Source organism: Leopardus geoffroyi, chromosome C2 (genome assembly GCF_018350155.1).
Source record: "Leopardus geoffroyi isolate Oge1 chromosome C2, O.geoffroyi_Oge1_pat1.0, whole genome shotgun sequence".
Lineage (NCBI taxonomy): Eukaryota > Metazoa > Chordata > Mammalia > Carnivora > Felidae > Leopardus > Leopardus geoffroyi.
Window position 1 is genome coordinate 142264304 of NC_059333.1, and position 18603 is coordinate 142282906.

General features: G+C 35.6%; 1 protein-coding gene across 2 annotated transcripts in view; it reads right to left on the reverse strand.

Moving 5' to 3' along the window:
• TOP2B (DNA topoisomerase II beta) overlaps positions 1-18603 on the reverse strand; it is a 65229-nt gene that overhangs the window by 2323 nt on the left and 44303 nt on the right. For both annotated transcript variants that reach the window (XM_045436326.1, XM_045436325.1), the window contains exons 23-34: positions 17898-18098; positions 16449-16644; positions 16213-16304; positions 13256-13411; positions 13023-13106; positions 10776-10970; positions 8435-8579; positions 7800-7961; positions 5885-6086; positions 4848-4927; positions 3317-3427; positions 629-751 (exon numbers count right to left, since the gene is read on the reverse strand). In XM_045436326.1, the coding sequence (XP_045292282.1) occupies positions 629-751; positions 3317-3427; positions 4848-4927; positions 5885-6086; positions 7800-7961; positions 8435-8579; positions 10776-10970; positions 13023-13106; positions 13256-13411; positions 16213-16304; positions 16449-16644; positions 17898-18098 (1747 nt within the window). The remainder of the gene's footprint in view (positions 1-628; positions 752-3316; positions 3428-4847; positions 4928-5884; positions 6087-7799; positions 7962-8434; positions 8580-10775; positions 10971-13022; positions 13107-13255; positions 13412-16212; positions 16305-16448; positions 16645-17897; positions 18099-18603) is intronic.

An 18603-nucleotide genomic window follows, 5' to 3' on the forward strand; every position in this document is an offset into this window, starting at 1 on the left:
TTCTGAATCTTTAACAGTTTCAAGCCAGGCATAACAGAAGTACTGATCTCCTCAATCACTGTTTCTTTTTTGCCCCTATTCTCCCTTGTTTCCATGTAGCTATCTCCTTATCCCAATCACCACTCTAAGTACACTGATGGTAAATCTGTCAGTTGGGAGAAAAGGCTGAGCAGCTACCCTCAGAAAAAACTATCTTACACATATTTTTTAAAAAGCACCTTTGAGGACTTTTCTAGATTCTGGAAGGAAATGAGGGTTCCAGGATGAAGAACTGGTTCCTAGATGAGCAAACAACAGCTCCAGTGTACAAGTCCCAGCTCCTGGGAATGGTCACTCTCCACTTGGCAAGGAGCCCTCATCTGCCTTCTCAATAACTATGCCCAGTGAGTCTGTGCAGGGGGTCTCAACCATTCTTAGGTATGTAAGTTGTTTACTTAACTTACGAGTCGTAATTCCTTGATTCCTAAAACAAAGCACTAGACTTCCTCTGGACTCTAATTCAGCACTAATTCTTAAACATATTCCTTGTTGAGGAGTAAAGTAATTTAAAACAAAACAGTACAGTTTTTCTAAATTCAATGAGAAGAGACAAAATGACATCCATTAGATGGTTAAACATAATCCTCACCTTTTGGGGGTGTACTCTTCTTTGGAATGCCGAATTCTGAATCTGAGTCAGAGTTTATAGTCTCTACTTTCTTCTGTTTAGGGGTTCTCTTGGGCTTAGCAGTTGTATCTGAAGATGGTTTTCCTATTAAGCAAATTTCCATTTCATAAATCAATGTAATACACTTACCAGCAAACCATGCTCAAGCGAATCCTGTAACAATGGAATTTCTTACTGCTGATAGGAAATTGAGTAGCCTTACATAACAAAATGGTTTCTCTTCCCTTGGTGCCAGTATAAAGCCAAACAATTTCTCACAGATGACACCATGCTTTTTATTTAATTATGAATAATATGCCTTTTGCTATTTCGTGGGAGATTCTTTTAAACAAAGGCCATTAATGTGAATTAAGCAGGAACTTTTAAAAAGCAGTAGTAAAAATATAGTCATGATAGAAAAGTAACATATTTGACATTAATTACAACTCAAGTATAACCACATGTTACGTTCTAACTTCTAAAATGTTTTAGAGGAAGGAAAAAACATTTTTACAGGACCCCCAAATACCATGAATAGAAGCTGATTCACTTCAATTCAAAGTTGAAAAGTTGAAATCCAAACATGGCACTTTTATGTAGAAAGAAATGTGAAAATTCCAGGTCAGACAACAGGCCCAAAAGCCTTTGTTTTATGAATTTTGCTTTTAAAATAGAATGTTTTTCTGCTTCATTTACATTCTATGTGAAAACTGATAAATCAGACTTCACTTGTGTGATTAGTAAAAATTAAAAAACAAAAACCAGAACAGGCTAATTACATGGAAAATGTATTCCTGGGCCCAATCTGAGATGCTAGGGTAAAGGCCCCTCATTAGGACGGCAAGAGAGTCCACACTCATGGCCGTGGCAACCACAGGTTTTGTGGCTTTTCCCTGAATCCTTATGACTAAGTCCACCACAAGAGCCACGTGGCAGGCAGCTCCTAGCACCAGTATAGGCTTGACACAGCAGTGTGTTCTAGGAACCAGCCTTCTCCTTCATTAGAGTTTCCAGGCTTGAGTGTTAGGTGGCAGTTAAAGTTCCACCAAGCAAATGTAAGTCAATACCGGAGGACCATGAGCTGCTTCTGCTGTCAACGACTGGAGTTACAGAGGTTAACTTGTATAATAATACATATAATTTGGAGCTAACAGAGATAATCTCACAGAGGATGGAGGAGGGGACGCATCCTCTCCTTGAAATGGGATTTTGTGGGAACTGTATTTTTGGAAGGCGGCTAGAGGAAGACTGAGGGCTTCAACTGTTTCATGCAAGCATCACCCATTCGACTGACACGGGCTAGTTCAACTGGTGAAGCAACCAGACGGGACAGGGGTTGTGGTATGCTAGCCTGTTAGTTAACACTCAACACTAACTCATTAGCTTAAATAGGAGTGAACAGCTCGATGAAGGAAACAGGTCGATACGTTCCAAGAAGTGATAGGGCTCCCAAGTTCTCGGGGTGGTTATAAAGTGCTCATGTGAAGACAATTTTAAAAAAGATGCAGAAAGAAAAACTATAGGGCCTGTCTCAGTTTGAACTCCCCAGAAGCAGACCCCACCTGGCCCCAAAACAGAGACTCCAGTACAAGTACTTATTTGGGAGGTGAAAACAAAGGGAGAACAGAACTGAGGCAGCGAAGCGACAGCAGCCAGGAATGGGTACGGTACCAAGCCTGTCATCACCCTGAGGGCTCACCACGAGCAATCTCTGAGCCATGGGAAACACACATCTCAGAGCCGGCTAACCAGAGAGGCAAGAACACTAACGTATTTGCAAACCAGCAACCAGCTCTCTTCAATTACTGAGAAAGAGCGGCTGAAGTGGGGAAATACTAATATTCCAACATAGTGACAAGTCCTGAGGCAAAGAAATACAGGCACTTGCTGATGTGTACGGAAGAGGTGTGGGTGAAGGGATGCAGACAGGGCACCTGGTGTGTTGGCCAGAGAAGCTGCGGCAGTCAACCAACTTCTTACCGTGGTCCTAGTGCACTCAAAATAAGTAGGGACTTCTGTTGTTGTTCCCCTTCATCTAATATGTGCGTGTCTACAATGGAATCTGTTTTACATTTTTGAGGTACTGAAAAGATGGTCCATACTGTATGTTTATTTACTTGCTGTGTAAGGAGCACTTATCTTTTAAACAAAAGCACTAATACTGGCCTTCTTCAAAAACACCAAGAGTATGTCCCTTGGGACTAATAACAGATTCCTATGTCAAATCAACTTAGATTTATGGAGAATCTAAGGCTATGGAAAAGAAAGAAGCTACATGACTCAGAAAGAAAAAAGAAGACCCCAGCAGAACTGAGCCATCATTCCAAATGGGGTGTGAGGACATGACCTACCTAGATAACACAATCAGGCTACTAGCCAGACAAAATTTTCATCTATTTTACAAGCTAACACCTATAGGAGAGCTTACCTAAAAAGCTATCTTTAGATATCAATACACAGGATTATTTTATAATTACAATAGTTTTACAATAAGGTCTTACATTTTAATTATTACTTCATACGGTTAGAAAACAAGAGGGATTCTCTTTATACACATTTATACTATTTTCTACTGAAATCCACATGCAAATAGTTTCAAATTAAATTTCCTTTAATATCAACTACATATAGTCTGTAAGATGCTTAACAACATCAAATCTAAGTACATACCCTTTTTAGCAGCTACTGTTTTACTTGGAACTTTATCTGTTTGTTTCAGACCAAACGATGGTGAAAAAACAGAGGCAGAATCTTCTTCATTACTGTCAAATTTAGCTGAATCTAAAAATTATAAAGCTTTCTTTCAGTAAAGAGACTCTATAAGGACCACTTAACAGTTAAACTTTGATTCTTTTTACTGATGACTTCTCTTTAGCTAATTGATCTTATAAATTTCTATTTTATGATCATATAATCCATAACATACAAACAGCTGAAAACAAAAAATATAACAATATTATATTTCAAAAATGTTAACTCTGTTGTAAAACAATATAGAAATGTGTAGAGTAATAAAATTCTTAATAGTCCCAAACGCTAACCATTTAAAACATGACTGATCAGCTCAAAAATACTGATTTATTTTAAACTGCAAGGTCTCACTGTGGTTATTTTACTATCTACACATCTAATGCTGTTAACCATTTCAGGATTATCAGTGATAATGTTCAATCTAAGAAAGTGGTAACTTCATCTTTTAAAAACCAATTTTAAGTCACTGAAGATCAATTTAAAAGGCAGTAGGCATGCTCTGGTTTCTCTTCAGATCACATAAATCTTTCGCCTTTTAAAAGGCAGTAGGCTTCAGTTTACTCTTATACTCCATTTTGATTCAACAATTCCGCTCTCCATCCCTCCCTCCTTCCCTTTGTCAAACCAAAACAGGGATTCGATATGTCTACTTAGATGTGACAGTTTTACATAACAGTTTTGACATGCTCTCAAATATGCATATCTATCTATACACTTAGAACATGTATCAGATCTATGTCTGTCTGCCTGTATGTGTGTGTGTTTTAAAAATGCAAGACAGTTAAGTGTAACTAGATTGTTTTGACCTTAAAAATTCCCCACATAAAAATATAGGAAATAGGGGCGCCTGGGTGGCTCAGTCAGTTAAGTGTCTGACTTCAGCTCAGGTCATGATCCTGCAGTTTGTGAGTTTGAGCCCCGTGGCGGGCTCTGTGCTGACAGCTCAGAGCCTGGAGCCTGCTTCACATTCTGTGTCTCCCTCTCTCTTTTTGCCCCTCCCCAACTCACACTCTGTCTCTCTCTCTCTCTCTCTCAAAACTAAACATTAAAAAAAAATTGTTTTAATAGGAAATAATATACACCCTGATTAAGTTTGCTTCTTTCAGCTACTACAGTTTAGTACAAATCCGAATATCAGTCCCCTTGTAGCTTAAAACAAAAAACTGTCACATATACATTCACATTGCCATGAAAATCAAATTTCATCTTCCAAGATTTATCTTTTCCTCTCATTAGGACACTACACGCACATCTATACACACATCTATCAACCTAACGAGTTCCATAATGCCTATTTTGACCAATTAGTTGGTACTCATCTTAGAAAAAGTAAATAAACCTTATTACATTGAGGGAAATGTAAAAAGAAGGTAAGTTTTCCGCTCATGCAAAAAATCCATAGCAATAATACAGTAAGTAATTAATCAATGAAAAGATTAAAGGAGCATACCATCTTCTGACTTCTGAGAGTATGAAGGAAATGAGAAGAGATTCCCAAAATCTTGACCTTTTTTGTCATGTGCAGATTTTCTATTAGAAAAATTAATCACAATTTAAATATAGTTTCAACCTTGGTAAATTATATAATGTGCTGCAGGATTATAATTACAGTTCTCTCATTGGTTTCTCTTTGTCAAAGACAGGGGAACCAAACTTTTTTTTTTCTGTCTCACATGCACGGGTGTGCATAGAAATACATTCAGAGACACCAGAAAAACCAATGATTTAACATAAAAGAATGGAAACTGAGCAAGGGTTAAAGTTATCCAAATTATCACTACATTAAATTTTATGATTAACAGAACTGTTCCAGAATTCAACATCAGTAAATTATGGCCAGAAACCTAAGGAGAAAGTCAGAATCTCTGTCAGAGTCCTCAATAATCCTATTTTTAACCCTAGACTGCCTATGATAAAACACTTCCTTTAAAAATCTAAAACAGCTTACAAACTTCACATCTTACACATTAAGGTTCAATACTCTCCAGAGGCAAAAAAAAAAAAAAAAAAAAAAAAAAAAAAAAATCAAAGCCAAAGCTAGGGAAGAAAATTAAATCCTCCCAGTTCTAAAGAATTAGTTTCTCTGAACCATGTTGTCAATGTCCCATAGGCCTGCAGCCTATTTTTCTAAAGTTTTACTGGAACACGGCTACACTTAGTCATTTACATACTGTTTATGGCTGCTTTCTTGCTACAATGGCAACAACTGAGTAGTTGCAAAAGAGACCATATGGCTTGCAAAGCCTAAAATATTTGCTATAGAGCCCTTTATGGGGGGGGGGGGGGGTGCGGGGACCTGCCAATCCATGCTCTAAACTATAGACAACAGTTCTGTAAACAGCTGCAACATTACCCAGATTTTTTCCTTTGTGAGGAGGACCTTACCTCGAATGATAATAAATTCTTAGACACAGTTTACTAGGAGATCTTTGATAGATGCCTAAATAATGAATTGTACCATATAACGAATAGTACTTTATTACTTACTCTGGAGTAGCTTTTGATTTGCCAGGTGAAAATGTATATTCATCTTTATCTAGGCCATCTGAAGGAACAAATTCATCTTCCCCATCATTTGTTATGGGAGATGCTTTCACTTTCAATTCCTCTAAATCATTATTGTCCTCATCATCATCAGCATCATCATCCTCCTCTTCTGAGAAGTCAAATGTGTACTTAGGCCTTTCAGCTAAGAGGAGAAAAAAAAACAGGAATGTTAAATCCAGCTTTATCTACATGAAATATTACAAATAATGCATTTGAAGATATTCCAGCTATCTCTAAAAAGAACAAAAGGGGGGAAAAAAGACAAGCATTCACAGCAAAAACCAACAGCTTTGGCCTCAGTTATTTTGATAGCGTCAAGGGTTAATCTTGTACTTCCCAGGAGGCTAATGCTGCATATGGTACAGGGGAGCACAAACTGATTAATAAGATTGTTAGGGTGCAATTTGTCATACTTAAATATTACTCAAAAATAGGAATATAAGCCATTGTAAAAGGGACTACTAAGATTTCCCATTTCTGCAATTACAAAAGACAAATTTTACTCGTCTTAGAAAGTGCCGAACGTTCTTTCAACCTCTTACATAAAAATTTCTATCTTCTATTCACAATAGTTTTACTACAAAATAACAGACCATAATTCTTCAGATGAATGAGAAATACAGAGATAATACCTCAACATATTACTAAACAATAATAAAAAAGGCATAAAAAGGTACCAAGTATGGGGAAAGGCACATTGGTATAATGCAAGTCTTATAATTTCTAGCATATACTATGGAATAAAATTTTTAAATAATTTGGATGCTGTGTCATTTTATACTTCACTTTAGGTGTACGAAAAAGACTAAATACAATTTTGAAGTATCTAATTTAATAGATTAATTTTCACATAAGTTAAGTTACTCTATTAAAAATTCACCTACATTGTACTACCTGTGTGCATTAGGAAAAGAAATTCAATCACTGGCGATTAGAGCACCAAAGAATTTAAGGTCTGACATCTATTTTAAAAAGTATCTCTGGGGCGCCTGGGTGGCGCAGTCGGTTGAGCGTCCGACTTCAGCCAGGTCACGATCTCGCGGTCCGTGAGTTCGAGCCCCGCGTCGGGCTCTGGGCTGATGGCTCAGAGCCTGGAGCCTGTTTCCGATTCTGTGTCTCCCTCTCTCTCTGCCCCTCCCCCGTTCATGCTCTGTCTCTCTCTGTCCCAAAAATAAATAAACGTTGAAAAAAAAAAATAAAAAAAAAATAAAAAAAAATAAAAAGTATCTCACAGAAATAAAACAACCATAATAAGGTATCACTCATTTTAACTAAATTAGGACTTAATAAAATTTGAGAAGAATCTTTACAATAGGACGCTCAATTTTTAAATATTTGAAGACTTCAAATTAATGAATATTCGGAAAGGAGAAAATTGCATGCTTACCAGCCATACAAAATAACAAGATGATATCTTCATCCTAACTCTAGCACTGCAATTATATAAATTATGCTATGTGCATGGAATCAGACTTCTAATCATGAAACTTTTCGTGATATATGGGGTAGAAAACAAAACAAAAACTACAAAGCACTTCTACTGATCACTGTTGATATTCTACCAAGAAACAGTTTTTACCAAACATCTTCAAACTATGGATGGATTAAAACCCAAACTTTCTAACAAAAACCAATAGACAACATGATTCACTTTAGAGCAATCTGTGTCCAACTTTGCTAAAAACAACATTCTCTAAAGCAACATTTTTATCTTCATGAACTGTAACTTCTGAAATACTAACAATTTAGTACTTTAATGACATTGACAGTACTAAATATACCAACTTATAGGAGTAATACTAACTTGGGCAAACTAGAATATACAAGAAAATAAAAATAAAATATATCGAAGTACCAGCTGCTCTCCTAAGCAAAGAATCTCTGGGAATAACCACAGGCTCTGTTTCTTCCAAGTCACTTTCTGACTTGGATTCATCATCTGACCAAGGATTCCGTTTCTTCACTTTCTTTGCAGTGGATTTACCAGATGATGTAGGTGTTTTTCTCACCCTGGTACCTAAAAATGAAAGAATAAGATATGTATCAATATTTATACAAATGTCATTACTAAAAATAAAACTCATAATGAAAGGTTAATTATAAAATAACAAATGTTCATGAAAATTTAAGACATTAACATCAACTACTAGAGGAAAAAAAAAAGCACAATAAAAAAAAAATCTAGCTATACCCTGTACATACATATTTTTTTCCCCCCTCACAAAAATACTTTGTAGGTAGGGGCACCTGAGTGGCTCAATCAGTTAAGCGGCAGACTCTTGATTTCAGCCCAGGTCATGATCTTGCAGTTCATGAGATTGAGCCCCACGTCAGGCTCTGCACTGACAGTTCACTGAGCCTGCTTCTGATTCTCTCTGTCCCTCTCTCTCTGCCCCTCCCCCACTCACACTTGCTCTCTCTCAAAATAAGCAAAAAAATTTTTTCTTAAAACAAAAAACAAACAAAAAAATCTTTGTAACAGTTCCTCACCAGGCTCCTTTTTCTCCCTTTTGGGTTTGGGACCTTTATTTACAGGAGCTGACGGGATCAATGCCTCTTCTCCTGTACCCTCTACTGGTGTTCCACTGAATTCTTCATCAAATTCTACTTTTACTGCTGTGGTATCGAGATCACCCTATACATTAAACAAACAAACAAATAACTAGGAGTAAAAATAAAAATTAACACCATACATTTCCAGCCAATAGATCACTTCTTCATATCAGATAAGTAAAAAAATAATAATGCAGAGGACTTTGATCAGACCATCTTCTACTTTATTTACCTGCAGCAAATGATATTGCTTACACTCTACTATTCTGATACACTCTATGAGATAATAGCTACTTAAAAGTAACCATAAAAAAAATAAGATGGCAGCCTTTGATTATCAAAGGGGCTTTCAGACCAATAGCAAAATACACCAAAAAGTACCTGCAAAATAAGTTCCTATATTTCAGGTCTCTCATACTAGAAAAAAATCACAGATTATTGAAAGAAGATAAGCAACACATGTCATGCACTGCTAGGTATTAGTCAAAGTCTCCCTACCCGAAGATTATTAAAAGACAGAGAAGGACACCAGGACAAGTCATTAGAATACAAATAACAAATATGGAGGGAGGTATAAAAGTAACCCAGGGGGAGAAGTGAGCAACTCTGCCCAAGGCAGGGTCAGAGATGACTTCATGGAGAAGGAGCCTTTCTGACTGGGTTTTGAAAGAATCATGTATATTTGCCAAGTGAAGAGAAGGAAAGGAGGGAAGAGCATCCCAGGCAAAAGACACAGAGGCACGATACCATATTATGTTTAGCAAATTTCAAACAGTCGGGTAGGATTGAAGGAAAGGGAAAAGGAAAGAGTAGGCACATGGAAACACAGGGAGGTATGCAGTTGCTATATGACTGGATACTAGAATCTGTGTGCAGTCAGTGGGGAGTCACTGAAAACTTTTGAGCATCCGTGCAATAGTCAGACTTATTTTTGGAAATATCACATAAGTAGTAAGAGACAAAACAGAGAAGAATGAAGTACAAAAATGTAGAAGTCATGATAACTAGAGACAGGAAGACTAATTAAGAGGAACACTTTACGTCAAAGAAAACTTCTGAAATTCTGAGACAGTATCAATGGAGACCAAGAAAAGCGGGGCAGTGGGGGGAGGATTGGGGAACAGCTACATAGGCAGTCAGTAGGATTCAGTTACTGATTAGATGAGAAAGTCCCAGGTTTTTGGCTTGTTTGTGATGGGTGATAAGGCACAGAGGTGGAAGAGGTTTTGAAATCAGGATAATGGGCTCAGCTTCAGCTATGTGGAGTCTGAGGGGGCTTGGGGCAGTCAGGTAGCTTTATTAACCTGGCACTCCTGAAAACATTGTAAGTTAGGGACAAAGATTCAAGAGTCATCAGTGTGAGTGGAAAAAAAGGTCTGGGCATAGATGAGGTTACTTGAGACTATGTAAGGTGAAGAGAAGAGTGCTAAGAACAAAACACCAACAAAAAAGGAGAGAGGCCATTTCCTAAGGAGGAACCTGCGTGTGCTAGGAAGCTAGGTAAGAGGCAAATAGTACACACATCAGTTTATCAGAACAGTAGAAGAGAGTGATCTCTCTGGTATCACAAAGTTCCTATGCTTTCAAATATTAGCTCGGTACACTCCAGCTCTGAGGCTCATTTCTCAAGCTCTAACTAGACTAATGGACGTATCTATATATTCCCTAGGCTCTAAAATCAACCTGCCCAGAAAAATCTGCTTCTTTCAGACCATCATGCCTCCTATTTCCTCAACTCTGAACAGCCTTCTCAGTTTGACTAACTCTTGCCCAACAGCCCTCTGGAGGGTAGCTTAAGTCCATACTTTTAAATCCTCAATAGAACCAATCAATGCCAATGACATGGGAGGTGCTTGATAATTTTTTAACTAAGGGTAATAACAAATAAATAGTAAAAGCTTACTTTGAAAACCAAATATTTTTCTGCTTAAGAGACTTCCTTAATTGGTCATGATGTAGAACTAAAGTTCATATTTTAAAGCTGATATGTTTTTGGTTGTTGTTCCAGGATTATAATGTAGAATGCTGCTAAATAGACTATTTCTAGCTCTCATTTTAAAAACTCCATCAACCAAGTAGTTCTTTACATATATGTGGATCCTTGACTAATGTTTTCATTTTGTGGACCAACTGCTCTCATAGAACAAATGATTTCCTATCACAGTGAAATATATTAGAAACAAAGCATGATTTAATAAGCGCACAGTAAAACTGAATATATATATATCATTAGGAAGATGGAGTCTACCAATGAGTTAAAACAAAAGAAATGTCATACCTTTTTCCTCTTCAGCAACTTTTTGCTGGCATCTGCCTTCATAGCAGTAATTTCAGGAACTATTCTTCTCCCATAAGGGGAAGGCATTGTCTCTTCCAACTGAAGTTTCTTCACCTTAGGTTTGCCAACTTTACCTTTTATTGCTTTCCCAGCCATTCCAGCCAGAATATCTTCTCGTTCTTGCGCCTCCACTTTCTGAAGTATAATTATAAAAAGGGTGGGTGCGAAACAACTCATTAGAAAAGACGATCAGTACTGCATAAGAAATTAAAACTACAGTAAAACCTTGGTTTGCAAGCATAATTCATTCTGAAACGTGTTTGTAATCCAAAGCACTTGTGTATCAAGCAAATTTCAAGAATCATGGGCTCAGTTGGGATCATGTGGTGTTCAGGGTCACACACTACTCGTATCACTTGTCTTGCAGATAAACAGGAAATCTTTGTAGCATAATAGCTTAATGGAAATAACATAAGCTTTGAAATCAGACAGACCTGGATTTCAATCTTAACACTTCCATTTACTAGTTTAAACTAATACAAGAAATAAGTTATAATTTATAGAGCACCTATTAAGTTCCAGGCATTAAAACTCATGTAATCCCCATTTTATGAATGAGGAAGATTGGGACTCTACCAACATAACTGCTCTTAACCATAATGATATAATGCCTCCCTAAACAAGTTATTTAACCTCTCTAAACTTCAGGATCTTCATCTAAATAACTGTTTAATAAGCTCTTTCATTTGGGGTTGCGACAGAAGTCAATCTGAGGATTACACAGAACACAGTGCCAATACACAAGATATTCAATTAATGGCGTAAGATTTTAAATGATACAGAGAGACATGAAATTTAAGTCTAAATCTTTCTAGATGTAAAAAGTTACCATATCCAGAAAAAAATAAGTTGTCTGGACCTATTTTGCTAATTATCAAGTAATAAAATAAGGTGACGAATTAAAAGAGTAATAAAAAAAGGTGGGGGAGAGGAGGGAAGAGTAGTGTTATTCACTGGGACTATTCTGAGTGATGATATTTCAACAATCAGGAAATTTATAGGCATAGCCACAAAAAGCTTTCTATGTCTCAAGAATCAGTGATCAAACTTAAAGCAGTATTAGACTATCATTAATATTAATCAGAAACAATGTCTTTTTAACATATGCCTGTTTCATGTATCAGCAGAAAAAGGGTCGAATTTTTAAAAATCTAACTCATTAATCTAAGTCATATTATGACACTTGAAAGATGATTAAGGAAACCCAGAACAACAGCACTAAAAAATTCCAGAAATTCTATAAGGCTACCACCCTCATTTGTAAGAGTCCTAATTCTGATTTAGGTCATGAAAATAAAACTAAAACATGTGGACAAAAATCAATGAAACAACTAAAAAGTAAAAAATGTACTATCATACAAGTAATGACAAATAATAATTGACCTTGTGCTACTCAAAATCAGATGATCATATTGCTAACCTTAATTTAACTCTAATATTTTAAGTGAGTTAGTTGCTTCACAACAAACTGGGCAATTTTAGAAAAAGTTTACATTTTCTTTCTCTACATTTTTTTTTAAAAAATTAGAATTCTGGGGCGCCTGGGTGGCGCAGTCGGTTAAGCGTCCGACTTCAGCCAGGTCACGATCTCGCGGTCCGTGAGTTCGAGCCCCGCGTCGGGCTCTGGGCTGATGGCTCAGAGCCTGGAGCCTGTTTCCGATTCTGTGTCTCCCTCTCTCTCTGCCCCTCCCCCGTTCATGCTCTGTCTCTCTCTGTCCCAAAAATAAATAAACGTTGAAAAAAAAAAAAAAAAATTAGAATTCTACCTGGAGAAAACTAAGTTATAAAAACTATGTTAAAATTTCTCTGTTATAAACCTAAAGTCACTATCATTCTACTTTGTAAAAGTTAACATACTTATATTCAATCGTATATATTTTGTTCTTACCTCTTTGGGGAAAAACAAACTGAATCAATAAGCTATTTTGAAGTTAAGAAAATTTAACAGAAAATATTAGTATTCAATTTATTCTAAATTTAACTTCATGTAGGTTTTTACACTCATCTATGCCAAATATGACTTTTCTTTATAACTTCATAGAGCTGGAAGCTTAATCCTAATGCACCTTATAAACACATTAACCTTTACAGACTTAAAAGAAACTGAAATAATTTAATTAAAGAACTTTCATTCTTATTTCATAAACATTACTTTTCCAAATATAGTTTAATGGAGACTTAACCTACATCCAGTTCCTCAACAAATGCTGCTAAATCTTCTTTCCAAAGATCTGAAGGAGATTTTCTTTTAAGATCATTGACCTCTCGCCCCTATAATAAAAAAGTAGTAAAATTTAAACATTCAGTAATTTAATAAGGTATAAAGGGTAAATCAAAATACTTCTTTTTGTAAAAAGAAAAACAAATAAATGGATAATACTGAAATAGTTTCAAATTATTTAACCCACAAAAGTTCATACTTTTGCATCTCTCTGTTTAATCAGTTCTTCAACTTTTTCTTTAGTAAGAGACCACAGAGACATATTTAAAATATAATTAAAATCGGGGCCTGAAGGAGTTCCTGAATCAGAGGAACTATCATCATGCTGGTTTTGTGTTTCTTCCTCTTCTGCTGCCTGTAAAAAATAATAAACTTTATATTAAAGTCCTGTATAGTATCAAATCAACGCTGAATTTTATTGAATATGGAGTTAAAAATTCCACAAATGCTATACTCTTAATGCTATATTCTCCGGGTGGTTGGGGTTATTTTAGATTTCTATCTTCAGGATTACAATATAAAATATGTATTTGCTATAAAAAGTTTTCTAAAAATACACAATAAATCTTCAAAAGGAATGTATAGTCAATCCCTATTTATCTAGGAATCTGATGAAAAATTAACTGCATTGCCCAGGCACTAAGTCATAAAATGAGAAGATACCACATCTTGAAATTAATAGAGTGGAACTAATGTTTTATCACTGCATCTTGTCAGATTTTTATATTGGTGAGTGAATTAACAATTTGAAACCCGAAATAAGTATCACTTATAAAGAATGTTTTACAGTTGTAATATAAATATGCTAAGGTGCAGTCACTCACTAAGTATGATTTCTTAATAAAAATTATCTAAAGCAACAATACTCATGTCAGAATGAACAGAAAGTTCAATTAAGAATTTAATAGCTGGTGAGTTAGAGTATGAATTGTGAGGGCTATTCTAAATTTTTATTTGCAAGGTCTTTTTTCATAGAAACGGTTGCAATAAAAAATCCTCTTATGCTAATATTAAATTTCAAAATCCAATGAATTTAATAGAAGTTATTACAGGTGACATCACCTTTAAGATTTTTAAAATAACAACAGCCATTAAATAAAATTGCATTTAAATTTTTTAAGGCACTCAGATAATTAAAAATGACTGAGTTAACCATGACATCCCAAGAAATAAAACATTCGCTTTTGGTAACCAAAAAAAGAAAAAAATCGCTTTCAATTTAGTTTAAAATTTTCAGTAAAATGATGTATATATACACAAAGTAAAGTTTAGTGTACTTTAGAAGGGATAAAGATTAAAAATTGCAAAGCAACATGCTTCACTACATAAACAAAACTATGAATTCAATTAAGCAACATTAGCCAAATAAGAAATGCTGTTGCTGAGCCGATAAATGATCAAAAAGTACCCAGACAAATAGTACTTACGACAAATTCGTAAATTCTACTGTTTTCAAAAATTCTTCATGAAACAGTGTGTTTCTATGGAATATTTAGGTTGTTACACTACTATTAAAATATTATCAGGCTGTCATAAAATCCTGTTTAGATCCACACTCTAGAAGTCTATTTGCTCTAGGTTTTGATGACACCCAGAATATTGGTAACATTCTATGGATATATGTGTATCTACCACTGTTAGCATGAAGATAACTAAGGATACTTTCAGAAATCAAGAATAAAAACTTTAATCTCATAATTATCTGTTTTGTAATTCTCTCTTCTCCAACTCTACACAATAGGACACTCTTGTAAGAGCAGCTCCTTTTGTTACCTTCACCCCCAAAGTGAACACATGGCCAAGATGCTGAAAAAATTTTGATGGTGACAATGAAATTATTGAAACCAACCACTAGGTTTTACCCATGAAGTCTACTTCCACTGGAAGGGCACTCTCAAACCCTAAACATCTTTATCTTTTAAAACTAAGCATTAAATTTACTAGCTTACTAGTTAATTTTTTTTAAGATATAATTTAAACCAACAATGATACAGAAGGGCAAGCAGTGTATAAACCATAATTTGGGGTTTAAAAATGCAGTAAAACACACTGAAAAGAGCAAAGTGCTTGGATCATCTTAATTCTGAACACTCCCCATCTTGTCCTCCCCCATCTTCCCCGAACGATAAATAAGCCTATTATCTTAATATGTAATTGCTAAGCATATAATTTATTCTAAATTTACTCGCTCTAATATCTGGCATTCTATAGACTGTTCAAACTTTTAAAAAGCTTAAATAATAAAAACAAAAGCAACACTTCAATGTAGTTGATAAAAAATCTGAAAAACATTGTGGGTTGAGAATTCATAAATGTAGGGAAGTGTCAAGTTTCACTTTAAGTTATGTCATATAATCATAACTGTTATCACGTATACACAACATTCTAATTAAGAAATCAGTCATTTCCATAACGTTCTTCCTTTTGTACATTTGTGTTCTCAATCACAATGTTGTATTGCCTTTTTAAATTTTTCTTTTAATTATACACAACAGAAAGAGACTAATTCTTGAGAAGAATCTCAAAGTTTCAATGTTCCATTCACTGAATACTAGTACTTTATGATCTGAAATGGACAATTTAATAAATAAAAGATCAGATTTCATCTGAAGTTCCAGGGTTTAAACTTCTAGTCAAAGATCTAAGCATAGGACAGAGCACATACTTGGTGCTCAATAAACCCTCTACTACTGAAGATTTTGTCTCTAGTCTTCCCAGCATAAACCAAAACCATACCAAGTGAATGGTGACTGGATACCATACTATGGCAATCGTCAGACCAGTGTGAAATCATTTATGTGCTACCAGTATAGTTCCCGGGTTGTACACATGCACCTCACAAAGACCACCACCACGAGTAACACCCTTTAATGGCAGGCTCAGAAAAAAGGCCAAGGAGACTGAGCTACCTTCTCACACCTGGAGTCATTTCTCCAGGCCCTGGTTGGGTCACACTGGCAAAGGGCTCTGTGGTGGGTGTGCACTGCAAAGTCCTGCACTGTATCTGTTCTGCGGATGAACAGAAGACTTCAGTCTCCAAACAGAGAACTCGGCACCTTTACAGCAGCATTAAATTTAAAATTTAGGGGTTGGGTTGTTTGTTTTGGAATTTGCTTTTAAAAGCTTCTCTGAATGTCTTGTTCTGCAAATGATTACCTTTTCTTGTGCTTCTTTCCAGGCTTTCACTGGGTCAGATTCATAACCTCTCTGGACTAACATTTGAATCAAATCTTTCTTTGACCTATTCTCTATGTGAGGGAAAAATAAAGTTAGGATCAAGAAAAGAGATTCAATTTGTATTTGTTTATATTCTACTGATAAAAATGTCTTCTATTAATAAAGTTTTTTTTCCATTTTAACTAATGTTTAAATTTTTAAAGGTTGCATCTTACCTATGGTAATTTTTCCCTGTATCTTCTCTAAAATGAAACGGGCTTGATTGTTAAGCTTTGTAGATTCTGCTCCCAACATTCCTACAAGCCACTCTTTACGTAAACCGTAATAACTTAATCGTAAATCAAAGAATTCTTTCAAAATGTCTTGCACAGTTTCATATTTCTTGAGACATCCCATATGATCAAAGAGTACCTAAGGAAAACACAGTTTTTGAAGATGACATAAATCCGTACTGGTATTTTTAACTTGTAGGACATCTACGGTATTTAAAATAACTACAACATACTTAAATGAACAGACACCACCGCTAAATGCTTATTACACAGAACCAAAATTATTAAATAAATATTCCTTTGGTGACTCCAAGAAACATTCAATTCTCAAAACTATAACAATATTTAAAATAATTCTGAAAGATAAATAGGTCCTTTAAAAAAAGGTTCCAGGGCGCCTGGGTGGCGCAGTCGGTTAAGCGTCCGACTTCAGCCAGGTCACGATCTCGCGGTCCGGGAGTTCGAGCCCCGCGTCAGGCTCTGGGCTGATGGCTCAGAGCCTGGAGCCTGTTTCCGATTCTGTGTCTCCCTCTCTCTCTGCCCCTCCCCCATTCATGCTCTGTCTCTCTCTGTCCCAAAAATAAATAAACGTTGGAAAAATAAATAAATAAATAAATAAATAAATAAATAAATAAATAAAGGTTCCTACTCAAAATGGCTATAAAACCATCTAAGAAATTTTTTTCAAACTAAAAATAAATGTTAAAAGTTTGTTTACAAATGTTGAGTTCACAAATGTTCAAGTTCTCTCTCCCCCATATACCTAATAGAGGTATATTTGTCTCTTTTTTGTTTTTTATAATCATGCTCTAATCCATTCAAACTTCTTCAGTTTGGAGGAAAATTTTACTTCTTCTCTATTCTTATTCTCCTTTTTCCATCTGCCTTTCTTAGCAGATTATGGCAGTTTGTCTCAGCCACTGTGCTATTGGACTTTTTCTCTTACTCTATTTTATGTCTAAAAGCTAATTTGGAATGGAATGAGGGTTACTCATACATGTTCACTTTCTACCTTTCTCTCCAATTACATATAAACACAAATATACAAGTTTAGAAAAGCAGATCAGAGCTGTGGGGAGAGAAGTACTCCACAATTAAAATGCTAACAGAGACAGGAATAAGGAACGTGAAAATCCTGCACCAGTCATTCTCATAACTTCTGGTCAGTGTACATATCCTCTGTGTTCAAGCCCAGATGCACAAATGCAGAGTTGGGATTAAGAGCAGTGGGTAATAGGAGAGGAAAAGGAATGTACCTCTAGATTCTTCAGCAAATATATAGGGGGAAAACCATTCAGACTTATTATAGCCACAACCATCATGAAGCCAATCGCAAAATCCAACTCATGGCATGGAAGAAACATTAAATTAATAGTAAATCTAATCAATTACCATGGAATTACAAGTAAGAGTAGTTTGAAGTTTAAAAACTTTATGCAATCCAGCAGCTTCTGCTTGTGCTAGCTTCTCTTCAGTCATTTTCACCACAAATTTCACAGTTGTATCAGTATGATATTCTTTATAATCAGAAATTAATGCTGGTGTTTTATCTGTTCCATTTAGCATAGGTTCCAAAACCTGTTCTTTGTATACCTACAAAAGATATAAAAGTAAGTAATTCTTTTCCTGACACACACTTGCATTCTCATACTGTAAGTCATGCAATTCTTAAAATATTCCCAATTCTGGTGGGAAAAAAAGAAAAATGCCGTCTCTATCATCTCCTGCCCAACATCTATAAAGGACAATATATGGGGGTCTCAGTGGTGAAAGAAGATACACAGTAACGGTTCTGATCTGCTCATACACCAAAGCGCAAGGAAAGGGCTAAGAGTATGAAGAGGATGACATCAACCACAGCTGACAAGAGATGACAACGCATATACTTTTAGATCTTAACAGCTGATACTGACACGGATTTATTGACCATATTTGTAAGGGTTCAAAGCTAGCTTAAGTCATTTTACCTTTTAAGGAAATTAAACTTTTAAATTACTACTTCAAATTCAAAGCCCAAATTCAATTTGGAGGGGTCAAAAACGTATACAGGAAATTTTAAACACTGTACAAACTGAGGACCAACAACGACGGAATCATA